Below are 17,799 nucleotides of genomic sequence, written 5' to 3'. Positions count from 1 at the left end.
CTGTATCATTTTCTCACTTAGGTGTTTTGGGATTTGTAATTTATTTTAGATTCAATCAGATTGTCTTAAATCTCCTCAGTGGATGGAAAACAATTTGTCCACACTCAGCTCTAATAGTAAAAATTGGAACTTTGTAGACATGAAATATAAAGAAATATCAAGTTCATTATATAAACAAAAGGGTTTATTTTACTGTAGGAGATGTAATAAGTAAAAAGTAATAATTGAATATTTACTAGATTAAATGGCAATGTAGGGAGGAATGTTTTCTAGTTCACCAAAAATTAAACAATGCACCAAGTACATTTTAGATTTATTTTATTATTTTTAATGAACTATGTTTAACATTTTACAAATCTTCAGGTTGTTACAGTTTTCAGCAGTAAATATAGTAGTAACAGCAATAAATACACCGAAATATGAGATTTCTCTGAAAGAATACAAAAAATAGAAACACCTGGAAACAAGAAGGCAAAATGTCAATTCTAGATCTGAAATAGAAATTAATACAGCTGAATTCCTTTACAATGCTGGTACATGGGAAAATGAGAAACTCATGCGCCTTATAAATGAATGTGTGACTTTGAGCTTCACCTTTTTGGGAAGTTTTGAGGGACATCATTTGACCCACAGATCTCTAAAACCCTGTAATACGTATTGATACCAGAGGATTCAAACACATAGTGGTCTGAAAATGATTGCCAAAGCAAAGAAGTGCTTTCATTCCTCAACATTTGTGATCTCTGTGGTATATTATGTATTATAAAAGGGCATAATCCCTATAGAACTGAAAGGGCATAATCCCTATACAACTGCATAAAGTCATAAAAATTGATTTATAAAGTCTCAAGATCATAATATGTATTCAAAAATACATACAGCTGTGCTTTAGTAAATGAATCCATCAGTTAGTCGAGAGATAGTTTTGCCTTTAATATATATCCAAAGTATATACAAAGGATCGACAAATGTTAACAATTTGTGACCAAAATCATCTAGGTTTATATTTGAAAAAACCTTGGTTTTCAATTTAAAAATTTAAGAAAGTTGTGAATATTGTTTATTACCACTTGGGTTAAGAAAAAGTAGATGGTTTCAGCTTTTTAACAGGAAATTTGTGAACTACTCACAAATGAGAAGTCACACTCTTTTGATCATTAGAAAAGATAAATTGCCTATAATTACCAATTGAGAACAGCATGTGCAGTGTAAAAAATAATAAGGTTTTATTCTGAAAGCAAACAAGTAGTTCTAGAAAAGCCCTTGGGATACATCATCTCATTTCCCTTACACAAAAATGAATAAAATAAGTGGCATACCTGAATGGTATACCCTTACACCAATATGTGTATTTCATTACCAAGCTGAGATGAAACATTTTTATTTAAAGGTGGGAAAAATAAACACTTAAAATATAATGTTTTGCTATATAGTTTCTAACTTCATTCCAACATAAACAATTTATCAATATATACTGTATTCAAAAAACAAGAAATACTACTCACATGCAATATTTATTGTTCCAACATGAAACACTAGGTCTATATTTTTAATAAAACTGCACATCTGTTTAATTTGGTTAACTGAAAGAAAATGCACACTTAAAAAAGATGTTATATCCTTCTAATAATGCAAGTCTATATCAAAGGCACTTCAGCAGAGCACTAACTTTAACCTTTTCCAAATCATTTTGAGTCATGCTGCTTTTGATGTATCTTTCTCTGTAAGACCAATAAGAAGCCTTCTCTAATTGTTATGAGCCTTATCACTAAAAAAAAAAAAAAAAAAAAAAAAAGGAAGCCTAGGTATTACCCAAAACATTATTTCTTCTATGGATTGGGGTAATATATAGCAAATATTTGCCTAGGGTCTTTATGTTCTTTCAGTTAACACAGAACAGTAGGAAGGTTATTTGACACGTTAGAAGTTGGAGGAAAAAATTGCACATCTAGCTATAATTTTACTGAAGCTAATGTGGCTGTTTTGGTTCACTGAACTTGTTTACATGGTTTGGGTCTCTATGTTGCTCCCATGTTGAATAGGAGGGAATGAAAAATAAAGCAATTTAGGATTTTTACCCCCACAAGGGAAAGGTGCTTCAGACATTTGCCTTCAGGGAAATTTTAAGAAAAATGGGATCAGTTGATTTTAATGAATAACGAGCTTTTATTTTTAGGATGTATGAATGGTAATTCAGAGTTAATTAAAAAGTTGTTCCCATTGAATGCTTGCTATAATGAAAAGAACATAGATATATTACTTACAAAACTGAAAAAAGAAGTTGCAAAGGCTGTAAGTGACTTAGGGAAAAACTTTTACTTTTCCCCTGAAATTGAAACTGTTTTCCTTACACATCTTTTAAGAAAATCAATAACTGGATATACAACTACTATCCTGAAGGTATTTTTGAGCCTCAGGAAAATGGCATCTCTTTTTCTTCTCATCAAAAACATTTAAGAAAAATAAATCAATGTATATTTTATCTGCACATATTTTATTTTAGTGTTCAAAAGAAACTTTCACATCGACTTTTTTTTTTTTAATTTCATAGCCTTTAAGTGACTGAGTTCAGGTTTTTAGAATAGAAGAAATATATTAAAACCAATTTAGCCTAAAAGTATCAGTGAGCCTTAAACCAAAGTCATAGATTGTTTTTTTCAGATTTGTAAAAAGTTTCCCTTGACAGCTAAGCTTGCTTCATTGTTGAGGGGAAGAAAAAATAATTTTTAAATAAAAACTCAGTATTAGAGCATTAATTTCTCAAATTTCTAAATTAACATCTTACTTATTTTGTAAAGTTATATCCAAAAACAACCAAAGAGCTGGTGTCTCCCTCTCTAATGACCAAGTAGCTTCTGCCCATCTTATATAAATGTAGGATTTACGTTTGGGATGATACAATACACATGCTCTTTAAAGACCAAACAACATTTTCTTTGTGATAACTCCAGAGTAACATCAGTCCAAGTCATTTATCAAGTTATTTTTAAGTATAGGCAGAAGAAGACGTAATAGTAACATTTAAAATAATATGATGCCTGAAGTCAGTTTTGTTTCTAAATGTTCCATGGGGTAGTCACCATGGTAGAGGCAACATTTTTGGAGGCAACTTGAGGAGTATATATTTCACTGTTATTCTTAAGAGAGTCAAGGCCAAACTGGCTGGCTGAGCAACATTTTCAGATAACTAACATCTTGATGCTATTTTACATTTTGAAAACTTGGATACTGTAAATTCATCACCCAAAAATAAATGAATAGGCCAGAAAAAGCATTCCTTGGTATCTTTCTCTCTGATTACTGAATTACCGTTTACTCTGCTTGAGACATGTCCAAGAACCATGAGATTGCTCAGTCTCATTTTCTTAAGTTCATACTGCAATTTACAACAAGAAGCAAGAATAAACAGCACGAGACAGCAGACACACAATCCCCGTTGGAGTTAATTTATGGGAATCAGTGGGCGTTCCTCTCGCTTCTTCCAGATGTTAGTCTTGCTATCTCTTTTGGCTAGTGGTGGTCTGCCCCTTCTTTTAGTGGGGGATGTATTAGCTTCAAAATCTTCAACAGTGCTTTTCCTTCCTGGCGACTCTTCTCCAGGGTGCTCCATGATCACTCCACTCCCTCCATCTAGGATGTGCCTTAAAGCTGGGTCCTCAGGGGAACAGACGGTGGTTCCACTCTCACTGCTGCTTAGGTCTAAATCTTCTAAGTAAAGGATCTTGGGCTGATGCATGCTTTTGATGAATGTTTTCTCCCTCTCGAGCTTTCTACTTGAGTGAAGCTCATTCATGTCCACCCCAGAGTCCAGACTGGTATCATTGCTCTGGGTTCTCTTGCCCTTTTTCAGGTCTATAAAGGAGTGCCTCACTTGCGCAACTGGCTTTCCATCAAGAGACACAAACCAGGCTCTGGGATGGGGGGAGGGCTTTCCTTTGGACAGCTCCAGGAGGGTCTGTTCTGAAATTCCTTGAAGTTCCGATGAAAATGGAGTCATTACAACAGCCTCATTTAGTGTTCCAGGAACAGAGACGGATTCCAGTAAGCTGCTTGAGTATCGGCTCCAATCTGAAGCCTGGGATGGCAGGCTCTGTTGACCTTCAAGTATGATATCCTCTTCCCTGGCATCTGGGGGCTGTGCATGAGAATGAATTGGCATTTTGGGCAAGGTCTGCGTAAAGTTCTCTCGATTTACTGGTTCCATCAATTGGCCATAGACTAACTGTCCCTTTCTTGGCAAAGTAGCTGACTTAGCAGTATGTAATTGTTCCGGTGTGGAGAAAAGGTCAGATGTTTGAAGGATGGCAATGGGTTGGCTGTAAATATGCATAAGCTGTTCAGGAATATGGGAACGCCCATACGCCTCCTCATTACCTGTGAGATACCTCTTTTCATCTTGAGCATCACCTAGAGATGAAGATAGATTGTTGTTAATATGTTTAGGTTGTTTGGACCCTACATTGGGCTCCAAAGACTGTGTTGGGTTTCTTGAGTAATTATTTTGATTGACTGATAGAAATGAAACATCTTCATTGTAGATTTTAAAATCGTCCCGAGTTTTTACCATGGAAACTCTTTCTTCTGTTTCTGCCTTTGATGTTTCCTTTTTCTGAGGACTATATGAGGAGTTTTTGGCATTGAATAACTGCGACTTGTCCTCAGCTTTTAATGCAACTTTAACTGTGCTGATATGATTTATGTGTGTTGTTGAAGTTGTCTGGTCTCTCTTGAGGACCTCAAGTTTAGTGATATTTCTTTCTCTTTTCTGTGGAGTACCACACTTGTCCCTAGAGTAGAAGAGAAGGCAAAAAATATTTAAAAGTTATGACACAAATGGTTCATTTATTAAAAATCACTCCACAATCTACATATCATACATGCAATGCTATTGTGAGATACGTAGATTAAAAATAAAAAAGGATATATTGTAAGATTAATTTCTACAAATAAACTTTTCAATGTACAGAATATACTGAAATGATACCATAACTTGATAGTTTTCTGTGTTTATAGCCATTTTCTTACCTGCAATAACAAAGTAGTACAGCAAAAAATCCAATGACAATGACTATTGTTCCTCCTAATATGGCTGTAAGAAACACTGTGTGGTAGGCAGTTATGTCCTTGGAATCTTCATTTATACCTGAACCTACATGGTTCAATATAAACAAAGAGAAAATGTTATTTTAGATCAAATTCTCAACTATGTCACATCCTGGGTGAGGCAAATTGAATAAGTGTACACACTTTTATTTGTTTGCTCCCCTCCTATGACAGATTTCCCTATGGGTGAAGTAAACCTTCCCTATCCTTTGGCTTAATTGACTGACTCGCTTTAACTAATGAAATGTGAGCATATTAAATGAGTTTGCATGGTGTGGCTCTGCCCTCTTGCTCAAGACTTCTAATATGTGAATAGCACAGCCCAGAGAGTTGTTATTCCTTCAACCTGGGGTCTAGAATGAGAATATCTGTTGAACTGAATGAAGCCAAGTCCAACAGTGCAGCAGACAATCCCGAAACACTCATGAAATGTTAAATAGCAAATAAGCGTTTGATACTGTTAGCCACCGAGACAGCAGGGTTGTTTGTTACTGCAGCAATGGATATGACAGAAGATGCTGAGATGCTGCTACAGAAAGCTTAAAACGTATGACATTGGCTTCTAGGCCAGGCAGTGAGAAAACTGTTTCAAGAGGCAGTAAAACTGGTGACCCAAGTAACAAAAAAATTGGTAAAATAAACTGGGCGAAAATATTTTTAACTAACTTGAGCTTTGTGCAAAGAGATTTTAAGATAGAATGTTGATTATCAGCTGCATTTATTTTTTATCTAGATATTTAATCTTTAAATATTTTAAAGACAAATTCAAAAAAAGGATTTACTAAATTAAGCAGGGGTCTAAAGAAATAGAATACAAAAATTCTAAAACTTGAAGCATTAAGAGTTGCAGCTCCTTCTACCTGGGCTCTAGAGTGAACTGAGCACAACTGACCCACTATCCTCCTGCTGTGAGAACATATGTATACGAATGCCATTGTGATAAGCTTTACTGCAGTAAAAGCTGACTAGGATGATTTCAACATAAAAATGAATGCTACTGGTAAAAACATACATATAGACCAATGGAACAGAACAGAGAACCTATAAATAAATCCATACATCTACAATGAATTCATTTTCAACAAAGGTGCCAAGAACATATATTGGGGAAAGGACAGTCTCTTCAATACATAGTGCTGGGAAAACTGGATATCCTTATGCAGAAGAAAGAAACTACACTCTTATCTCTCACCATATACAAAAATCAAATCAAAATAGATTAAAGACTTAAATCTAAGACCTCAAACTATGAAATCACTGAAAGAAAACATTGAGGAAACTCTCCAATAAATCTTGGCAAAGATTTATTGAGTAATACCCTGCAAGCACAGGCAACCAAAGCAAAAATGGGATAACATCAAAAGCTTCTGTAGAGCAAAGCAAACAATCAACAAGGGAAGAGACAACCCACAGAATGGGAGAAAATAACCAGAATATATAAGGAACTCAACTCCAGAGGAAAAATTCTAATAATCCCATTAAAAAATGAGCAAAAGACTTGAATAGAACATTTCTCAAAAAAAGACAAACGAATGGCAAACAGGAATATGAAAAGAGGCTCAACATATTTGATCAGAGAACTGCAAATCAAAACTACTATAAGATCATCTTATCCCAGTTCACATGACTTTTATCCAAAAGACAGTCAATAATGAATGCTGGTGAGGATGTAGAGAAAAGGGAACCCTCATACACTGTTGGTGAGAATGTAAATTAATATAGTCACTATGGAGAACAATTAGGATGTTCCTCAGAAAAACAGAGCTACCATATGACCCATCAACCCCACTGCTAGATATATACCCAAAAGAAAGGAACTCAGTTGCTGAGACCAGCTCAGTCGGGAAGACCCTAACCCAGCAGCGCTAGAGGAATATCAAAGAGATATCTGCATGCCCATGTTCATTGCAGCACGGTTCACAATAGCCAAGATTTGAAAGTGATCTAAGTGTCTATCAACAGATGAATGGATAAACACAATGTGATATATATACATAATGGAGTATATTCAACCATAAAAAAGGATGTGATCCTGTCATGTGCAACAACATGAATGGGAGTTGAGGACATTGTGTTAAATGAAATAAGCCAGGCATAGAAAAACAGACTTTGCATGTTCTCATTCCTTTGTGGGAGCTAAACATTGAAACAGCTGGAAATTGAGGGTAGAATGATGGTTTACCAGAGGCTGGGAAGGGTAGTGTGGGGTTGGGGGACAGTAGGCATGGTTGGTTAGTTAGAATGAATAAGATCTAGTATTTTCATAGTACAACAGAGTGAACACAGACAATGTACTAATTGTACATTTAAAAATAAAGAGTATAATTAAAATATTTATAACAAATAAATGCTTGAGGTAATACCCCATTTATGTTGATGTGATTATTATGCATGATTATTATGCACTGTATGCCTGTATCAACATAGCTCATGTACCCCAGAAATATAAATACCTATCATGTACCCATAAAGATAAAAAATTTAAAAACATGATAAAAGTGAATGCTATTGGGCAGCTAATCTTGAGGTAATCTGTTTCAATATCACAAAGACTTCATTGTGCTCAAAAAGCTATATAATAAGTCTACTTATCAGTATCAGTTACATTCTAATATGTATTCAGGGAGATAGGGTAAGAAGAGTGAGTGGTGGGGCAGCTGGTTTCTGGTCATCTTTACCATGAGAAAACATCCAGCATAAGGCTCCCACCTGCACTGAGGACACTGAAGAAATTGAGGGACCACCACTTCTTTAATTTTATCTTTCAAATTTTGCACTAATTTGATAAAAGATTTGGAGAAACAGTATTGCAGTTATGCATGTAGACTTTAGAGCCAAAGTGTCTGAATTGGAACTCTCACCTCACCATTTATTTTTATGTAGTCTTGGGAAAGTTTCATTTCTTTTGTATCTAGTTCCCTTATCTGCAGAGCAGTAACAGTTATATCTAACCCATGTGAGCTGCTGAGGATTAAATGAGTAAATACTTGTGAAACACTGAGACCAGTCCTTGGCTCACAATAAGCACTCAGTTTTAGCTATACCACACTATTGTTGAATGAAGCTTTAAGGTTATATTAAAACGGGCACTCTAATATTGGCCATGATTTCACAGATGGTGACTGTTCTCTTATTTAATAGACAAACAAGCACAGCACTGTACAATATGAAGTTTTGTCAAACAAAAAAGAAATGAGAGTAACTTTCTGCTATCTGTAGATCTGTATGGAGGATTGGTTTGATTATAACTAGGCATAAATGAGTTTGCTTCCAGAATGGAGTAATGCTAACAATGTTCACTCCACAGGAATCCAACAAAACTCACATTTGGAAACAGGATGTTGACATATTGAGTTTGCCCCAAATCCTATATGTATGGCAGTAGCAAGAGAATGTATCTGTATCCGTGTGCATGTGTGTGCATGCATGTCTAGAAGGAGTTAGGTAGAAAAGCATTCTTTTCATTCAAGTATATTTAAAATGCACATTTAAAACACTTGTTTATTAAACTCTGTACTCAACCACCTACTCTCCTACAGCAATCTGAAAAATTAATCTCTTGCACTTAATATTTTTTCCAAGGAATTCTAGAATTCTATTTAAACTTTAAAAAACAAATTAACCATATTTGTAACTAAAGCAGCTCTGCAAACACTAGCTGATCATAGGAACAATTTTGATTTTATAGTAATACATCCTAAAATGTTTAGGGACATTAGGGATTGTGTCATAATCAACATATATATATATTTGGTCTCTGTCCCTAGTTACTGGCACAGAGCTTATAAAACACTTGGAATTTCCTGAGCAACAGGGAGTCTAGGAGTGTCTTTTGTTCTATTATGTGGTCTTTGATCCTGTTTCCTAACATAGAGCTCCTAAATCCCTTGGAATTTTCTGGGTGTTGGGAGTATCTTTTGACTCTGGGCAGGCTCATGCTTGGGGGCTGGTGACCAACAAGCCATGCTTAGAAGCTTGTAGCTTTCAGCACCACCCCTCATACTCCAGGAAGGAGAATGGCTGGAGATTAAGTTAATAATTGATCATGGCTGCACGAGGAAGCCTCCATCAACATTCCTCAAGTATAGGGTTTGTAAAGCCTCCAGGTTGATGAACACATCCATGGGCCAGAAGGGTGATATACCCCAACACTATGGGGGAAAAAGCTCCTGTACACAGGACCTTTACAGACCTTGCCCTATGTACCTCTTCATCTGCTCTTTATCTGTATCCTTTATTACAAGGTGGTAAGTGTAAGTAAGTGTTCCCCTGATTTCTGTGAGCCATCATAGCAAATTATCAAACCTGAGGAGAGAATTGTGCAAACCCCCCATTTGAAGCCAAATCAGACGGTATGGGTAAACTGAGAACCTGCTGCTTGCAATGGGCACCTGAAATGGGGGCAGTCCTATGGGATTAAACCCTTAACCTGAGGGGTCTGACGCTAACTGTAGGTAGATAATGTCAGGATTGAATTGAATTATAGGATATAATCAATGTCCACTGAAAATTGGAGAACTGGTTGGTGTCTGGAAAGGCCATGTGGAGACATCTTGAGAAAGTGGCCATCTAGAAGCCAAGAAGAGGCCTCACCAACCCTGGCAGCACCTTGACCTTGGACAGTAGCCTCCAGACTGTGAAAACGGACATTTCTGTTAATAGCCAGTTACTACTCTGCAGTTATTTTGTTATGGCCGCCTGAGCAGACTAACACAATATCCAACTCTCCCAATTTAAAAACAAGAAAACTAATGTTCAGTTGGGTAAGTACCTATTTCAAGCTTACTCAGTTAATTACAAAGTAAGGGCTATCATCAAGTTATCCATACTTCTAATGTAGTATTGCTTTGACTGATATGCTTGCAGAATAAATTCTTCAAAAGCATCACTATAGAAGGTCTCTAATTCAAACTAAACAAGAATCCCATACTTTTATTTTAGTACACATCCAAACAACATCTTTTCCAACAAATAATCTGGAACAGAACTTCCATGTGGTTTTAGAAAATAATTTTGGCTTTTGTAATTCATAAAGCTATCTTATATAATTCAGTTATTTTAGATATATTTTTAGTGTAAGTACATTTCTCTATAAAACTCAAATGCTCCTTAGATTATTTTTATTAAAAATGAAGTGAGTTGTATGAAATTAAATATTGTTTTTCATCAATATTTCATTATAGTTGCAAATATAGAATGGGATAAGGCCAGACAGCTGGCAAGATTGTATGATATTTTGCATCATGAAAAGCAAAAGTAACCACCCTCTGATTTCTGAATAAATAATCCTGTAAGCACTAAGTTCAAATAGAAATAAAAATAACATTTCTCTTGATCATATATGGCTAATTAGTCCCAGCTTCTTAAGAGGCTGAGGTGGGAGGATCCAGAGTTTGAGCCCAGCCTGAGCAGGCAACATAGCAAGACCCAATCAAAAAAGAAAATTGAAACTTGCCAACACAGAATGAAAATAAAAATCAAACTTGATTTTAAAAACTAGAGAAAACTGATAGCCTTCAAAATAACAGACAGTCATAATGTTAGATGACAAAATGCTGCAGATAAACATATGTAAAATGTCATCCATGTTCTGGATCAGGGTAAGTACTAGGACTATTCCTAATCAGTATGAAATACCCAGGTAGCAACTACCCCTCAGCTGTGAGCCAAAACACTTGATAAACCAAAAGAATTATCTCTGAAAAATGACTGAAGATGATGATATACATGCATTCAACTTTTACTCTAAAATCTTCACTAAAATAACACTAAATGTTTTGCTTTGTTTTTATTCTGTAAAAACACAAACCTACAAGAATAAAGGAAAATAAGCTATCATAATTGACTCACCAAGGCTGGTGGTAGGGAAAGCCAAGAAGCAATTTGATTTATGCCAACACATACTGAAAAGGCCCAGGAAGTGGTAGCAGGCTGACAGTGCAACCGGTCTAGACTACCGCAGGTTAAAGAATTTTTCTTTTTTCAAAATTTAATGGCTAAAATATGCAATGTTCTAATATTTTGAGGAATGTACACAACTTGAGATCAATGTAGGGTTTCCTGAGGTACAAATTATCTAGATAATTTGACAACATGTTAAATATAAGGAAATAAAATGCTCATTTTTCCTAGACTATGAACAGATCTTCCCTAGTGGACAATTCATGGTTTTGCTCCCCAGCCTCCGTCTTCCTTCTGTTCCAAATGTCAGACCAATTTTCATTTAGTACAGGGGTGTCCAATCTTTTGGCTGCCTTGGGCCACACATAAAATACATTGATAGCTCATGAGCTTAAAAAAAATCATAAAAAAAAAACTCAATGTTTTTAGGGAATTTACAAATTTGTGTTGGGTCTCATTCAAAGCTGTCTTAGTTTGCATACAGCCTGTGGACTGGGGGCTGGACAAGCTTGATTTAATACATCCTCAGTCTTTTCTTGAATGATAGTGTCTGCAGACTTCCAAAAGCCCTTCCTCTCCTCCTCAATCCCCACCAAGTAACATGTGTGCTTAAGACCCAAAAGTGGGCCAATAGGATGATCATTCTTCAGCTCTAGAATGATCAGGAACAGTACAAGGAAAATACTGGAAAGGGTTAGAGTCAGCCACCACACAGCAGCAACCTGGCAAAGGTAGTCAAGCAGGCCTGCTAACTAGGCCATCTGGCACGGCAAGGAGTCCTGCCTTTCAGCATCTGGTTCTTCAGCCTTTCCTAGGATCCTATGAACTCCCTACGTCCTTCTAATATAGCATATTTTTAAATTAGTCAAAATCTTTTTCTGTTGCTTGCAACCAAAAGCTCTGATTTGGGCAGAATTTATTCATAAAAAGAAGTAAACTAAGAAAATACTTGATTTGAACAAACTTCATTCTTCACAGATTCATCAGATATAACTATAAGAGACCTTAGAGTTCATGGAGCTTAATCTGATACACATGAAAAAAAAATAAGCTGAGATCAAGTTCCTTTCCCATTGTCATATAGCTGGTAAGTGGCAGTGCTTAGAATAAAACTGAGGTCTGCTGCTATCCGTTCCAGCAAGACTATTTGAATTACATGTTTTAATTACTTTCATTTTTTACAATACCTCTAGTTCCTGGAAGTGGAGCTGCTATCCAGTACCCCAAATGTGGTGCATCATATGTCCAGATTAAATGATTGTTATGTTCCTTGACCATTCCCCGACCATGATTTACCCAAGCACCTAAAAAGGTATGTAAAAAATACTTGTTACAGTTATATCTTAAGAACTGATGGTCATGCATAGAATACATTATGGGACTTTTTCAAAGATTATGAAAACTGTGGCAATACATAATCATAGGCTAATATATATCACATCATATTATAATATAGTATATACTGTAATAGAATAATTAGAATGATTTGTTGTGACCATAAAACACTGTAAATAAACTAAGGATGGCCAGGTGCGGTGGCTCAAGCTGGTAATCCCAGCACTTTGGGAGGCCAAGGCAGGCGGATCACAAGATCAGGTGTTCAAGACCAGTCTGGCCAACATGGTGAAACCCCGTCTCTATTAAAAACACAAAAATTATCAATTATGACACCTATTATTGTAATAGGTACTGAAATAAACTCACCTTAGAATCAGACCTTCAAATAAGTGGATCACAAAGCCTTAATCATGGAATTCATGAAAAACTTATCTATTAATTTTGTGAGTTTTAAAATTAAAAAGTACTAAATTTTCACATTTCTTGATATTAATACATGTTTTTGGCATACTAATTAAGAATTGTCATTCCAAAAAAGTTGTCATTTTATATTAAAACAGAATAGTTATTAAAAACACAAAAATCAGCCAGGCGTGGTAGCACATGCCTGTAATCCCACACACTCAGGAGGCTGAGGCAAGAGAATCGCTTGAGCCTGGGAGGTGGAGGTTGCAGTGAGCTGAGAGTGCGCCACTGCACTCCAGCCTGGGTGACAGGGCAAGACTCTGTCTTGAAAAAAAATAATAATAAAATAAACTAAGGACACAGACATACTTAGAAAAATCATGACTCTCCAGATTCTATTTAAACTGTGCATATTACGATAGCTCTTATCTGATATTCTGATTAAATATACTGTTTTATGGCCTTAATTTTTTACTAAATATTGTCTCGGTCTAGTACTGTTGGTATTGTTCTTATAGAACTAGATCTTCTAAACTTTCAATAAATGTTACCTCATCCAGTAAAATTTGCTGTCAAAAGAAAAAAGAATTCAGTAAAACCTGTACCTTTTATGAAGTTTTATTTATAAATAGCATAACAAAGCTACTTGAGTTTGGTGTATATTTGTATTATGGTTTATTGATTTATTATAGTGAATTATCTATAACATGTAAAAAAGTATTTTAATAAGGTAGAGAAACTGGAAAATGAGAATAATTTAATCTATTGCTTTTAAATAGTCCACAAGTGTTACATCAGTGATAAATCAATTCAAAAAATGTTGTCACTGAAAGGTACATTAGAGATAAATGCCTTGGCCAGAAAGAACAATCAGCAACTAGGACTCAAACAGCAGATATTCTTTTTTTAAGTGCCTTAACACGACTTCCTCATTCAACAAATCAGGAAATTGAGGCCCAAATAAGTTAAATGACTTATTCCAAGTAGTACTGCTGGTAAACAGACTAGATTCCAAATCTTAGAGTTCTTAATCTAATGATTTCAGTAGCATACTACCGTGGTTATATAGTTTCCACTCTTTCTTTAAAACATAGATATATTACTGCTTATATTCTCTATAGTGAAAACGTATGTGTTTTGGGGGCCTTATTACCTAACAGGAAATCCCATTTCAAGTTTTGAGGATCTATTGCGCCCTATTCTCAGCCAACATGATCAGTTTAGGGTCCCATCCAGCTTCAACATGTGACCTAAAGTCTAAATAAATCTGTGCATTCAATTTGCAGGTCACAAAGACAGGTTCTAAGATGGGCATGCAAACTCCACTCTACAACTACAGTGAGTCCAAGGGCTTCTGCTATATATAGCTCCTAAGAAAATCTCTACTGGCCTTCAACCTGGCAAAGTATAACGTTAGAGCACCTACAGCCTTCTTGTCAGTCTGAAGGGAAATCCCATCCTAAAAAGGTGCTAATACAGAGCAAACAGATGAGAGTGAAGGAGGAGAGAAACCAAGCCCAAGCCCTGTGAAACTATCTAGACTGTAGCATGACTCACCCAAGGAAGTCCTACCTCTAAACTTTTCAGTTGTGGGCTGATCATTTTCCTTTTTCTGTCTTTTTTTGGTAACTTACACTCCTACCTTATTTACATGGGAACCCATGAACAAAAACAAAGGGAAGCTGAGGATGAAAATATACATATATTTCCAGCTGCTATTTAGGAGGCGAAACCCAGAAAACAAAACTAGTATCTAAGGGGTTTCTTTGGAAAAACAATTACTTTTTCTAGCTCTTAATAACATAATGTTATTTATTTTCATGAAACTAGCATACATTTCTCTATGGCCTTAAACCACGCTTCTAGATAGGTATTATGAGCTTATCAAAACAAAAACTTCTAAGAAGAGAGATAATTTTAAAAAATTATTTCTACCTCAAAATGGTGGTGCTACAAAAAGGTAAGGGAATGAATAAATAATGCTATTTTTTTGACATGGGTATTCCCATCATTTGCCCAATGGTTGTATTATATTAATCAAAGTGAAGTCAATTTTGGTCACTAACAAATACATTTGTGATGTTACTAAAAAACTAGAGCTGTATCAAGTTCTAAGATAAAACATCCAGCTAGTCAACTGACAAATATGTAAAATATTCAGACTATTTTAACCTAGCTCACATACCTGTGTTCATATCAAATGTCCAAGCAGGTATGCGATCCCCTGCACTTATATCATTCAGACGTAGAAGAGGAAGAGAAATTTGAATAGAGCCATTGACCTTTAGTTCTTTTCCTCCAGAATATATTTTCACACATATTGCAGCAAGAGGAGTCAATTCAATGTTTTCAAAACCTATAAAAGAAGACAGTTTATTAAAATCATATGTAAACAGAGGTGGTAGTTACCTAATTATTATAGGTCTAAAATAAATAGTTCCTCTATTTCACCAAGGGTTATCTATTTTAATATCAAATAGATACTGAATATACATTAAGGATTTTTTAAATGTAATTTTAAAATATTGTCTAAATATAGGCTATGCAATGTAACACTGACAAATCAATATGAGCCTAAGTTATCTAAGTCATCTGATGTAAGGGGCACTAGAATCCAATTCAATATTTTTTATAAATCTAAAAAGCAACAACCAAAAAAACCCCATCTCACTATAGTACCATACTCCATAAAGGCTCTATCATACACCATCAATGCAGATGTAGATTTGAAATATCTCACCCTCTCTTTTCCAAGACCATCTGTTTCAAGGAGTGCTAGAACCCACAGATCTAGCTGCACTTCTTACATAAAAAGCATTCAGATTAAAAGTTGCACTTCTTACATAAAAAGCATTCAGATTAAAAGTACAATTTTTAATGGATAGGTTTGGCAATTAAACATGAAACAAAATCACTGTAATATTACTTGATAAAAATTGTCTTAATATACTTGATTATTCATACAACTGAAAGAATATAAACTTAGATTTTAAATATAATACTAGACTTCAAAGCTTGAAAAGCAGGAGAAAGGGAGATAACAGAATTGGTTATATTGTTTTGCCTAAGGTTTTAAAGATTTAATTATACAATTTACAGTACGCTTTCTTAAATATCAGGAACTATCTATAGATGTCTGTTACTCTGGGCGGAGAGAGGGAGCAGAAAGTGCCTTTCTTTTGCTTTTGAAATATTAGCAATGCCAAACAAAGTTATAATATATACCAGAATATTTATGAAGAATAAAACTATTACAGATGTTAAAATTACAGTATTTCTACAAATAGATGGGAGAAAGTAGACTTTTTATCTATTTGCTTTTGGTCTACACTTTTGAATCTTTGGCTTCAAAACTAGAAATTTGTTCATTCATTTAACAAATATTTACAAAGTCCCTACCAGCACCATGCACTCATATGGGCCCCAAAAACACAGTAAATATATTTCTGATATTGTCTGCAATATTTTTTCATAATAATTCCTATCAAATATCCTTTTTTTGCCCCCATGTATTTACTCCTCATCAGTTTTTTCACCCACCCAAATGTAAGTGCATGATAATCTAGAAAAGGCACATAATTAGGCGGTCAAGAAAGGCCTCCTCTCTGAGGAGGGCACATCTGAGCTGCAGCCAAATGGGAAGAACCTTCAAGAACTTTCCAGGCAGAATAAACAAGTCCAAAGCCTCCAAATTAGAAGTGGTCTTGGCAGGTGCAGGAAAGAAAGGTGGCCACAGGGCTAGAGGGCAGCAGGGGAGACAGGCAAGAGTGGAGGGTCTTGGCAGCCACAGAAAGAGTCCTCATTATCATGACTGCTTATCATCTGGAATGGCTTCAGCCGTCAAACAGGCCAAGTAGTGGCTTATTGAAAATTTTCAATTAAATATAAGAATTAACTGTACTAAATTACCTGAAAGACAAATATTAAATGAGCAAAGCAGTGCCATACATATTTTATAGGCTGGCATGCTGGTAAGCCATCCACTGCAAGCACAAATCAAATGTTACATAAATTGTTAAGTAACTACATCAAACTACTCAGTAAAACCAGTTGGCTGGCTTTCTGAAGTACCTGCTTCAACCTCACCCCTCAGCTCCGTGCAGTCAGTGGCTTTACAAACTGTTGAAACTGACACACCAGCATTTAAGATAAAGTCAAGTCAGAGGAGAAAAGAATGGTGCAAGGGAAAAAAAGACTGAAAAAAACAATGAGAAGGAGAACAGAACTTTTATGAAAGGACATTTTTATCCTCATGGAACTCTAGAACTGTGTAATCTAATAAAGTGACCACTAGCTGCATGTGGCTATTTAACTTCCTCAGTGCACTGGTCATGTTTCAAGAGCACAACAGCCACATGTTGGACAGAGAAGAATATTTCCATTTGGCAGCACTGCTCTAGAACTTTTTAAATGATAGCAGCATTCTCAGGATAATCAAAACTATTAATGAATACTCTCAAAAGCAGGTAATAGAGTGTTGGGGAACAGTTCATTCTGACCCTTTCCCACTGAATCTAGTGAGTCTTGTCCATGAACATCCTCCAGCGCCATGAGCTTCATTTGTGATAGTGTGTACAGATACCATTCTAGTAAATGCTTTTATTTACACCATCCTGTAGGTTACATCTGGAAAATCTTGGCTGATGTCTTAGTTTGGCTTCCTCAAGCAGCAGACCCTGAGATAATAATTTGAGGGCAAATAGTTTATTTGGTAGGTAATCCCAGGAAGCACCTATCACTAACAGAAGCGTAATTCAGCAGGAAGGAAGGGAGCCAATACAGGATGTGTTAACAAGCAGGTTATCACTGTGGTAACTCCAGCTCAGTTCCAATGGGGACATACACTGGCTCAGAGTTGTCCTAGCCACACCAACTTTTGTCTGTCATTGGTTGACAGCTTGCCCCATGTGATGGCCAAGTCTGCTTCTTGGAACCAAGGAATGCCCTCAGGCAGTCACAGATGTGTGCAGTAGGAAAAGCAGGTTTGTAACAGAATAATAAGTGTCATCTGGCTGGGGCACTGATAGCATTAACTCCAACAGGCAAAACAAA

The 17,799-nt window shown here is 35.8% G+C and overlaps 1 protein-coding gene across 1 annotated transcript in view; it reads right to left on the bottom strand.

Annotated features, from left to right (window-relative positions):
* Positions 1-301: 301 nt before the first annotated feature.
* Positions 302-17,799, bottom strand: part of FAM171B (family with sequence similarity 171 member B) — a 72,930-nt gene continuing 55,432 nt past the window's right edge. The window contains exons 5-8 of the mRNA XM_001161140.4: positions 14,933-15,103; positions 12,192-12,308; positions 5,026-5,149; positions 302-4,787 (exon numbers count right to left, since the gene is read on the bottom strand). Coding sequence (XP_001161140.1) covers positions 3,443-4,787; positions 5,026-5,149; positions 12,192-12,308; positions 14,933-15,103 — 1,757 coding nt within the window. The 3' untranslated portion in view covers positions 302-3,442. The remainder of the gene's footprint in view (positions 4,788-5,025; positions 5,150-12,191; positions 12,309-14,932; positions 15,104-17,799) is intronic.

The sequence above is a fragment of the Pan troglodytes genome, chromosome 13 (genome assembly GCF_028858775.2).
Source record: "Pan troglodytes isolate AG18354 chromosome 13, NHGRI_mPanTro3-v2.0_pri, whole genome shotgun sequence".
Taxonomy (NCBI): domain Eukaryota; kingdom Metazoa; phylum Chordata; class Mammalia; order Primates; family Hominidae; genus Pan; species Pan troglodytes.
Note: the sequence above shows the minus strand (reverse complement) of the source record. Positions and strands in the feature narration are given on the sequence as shown.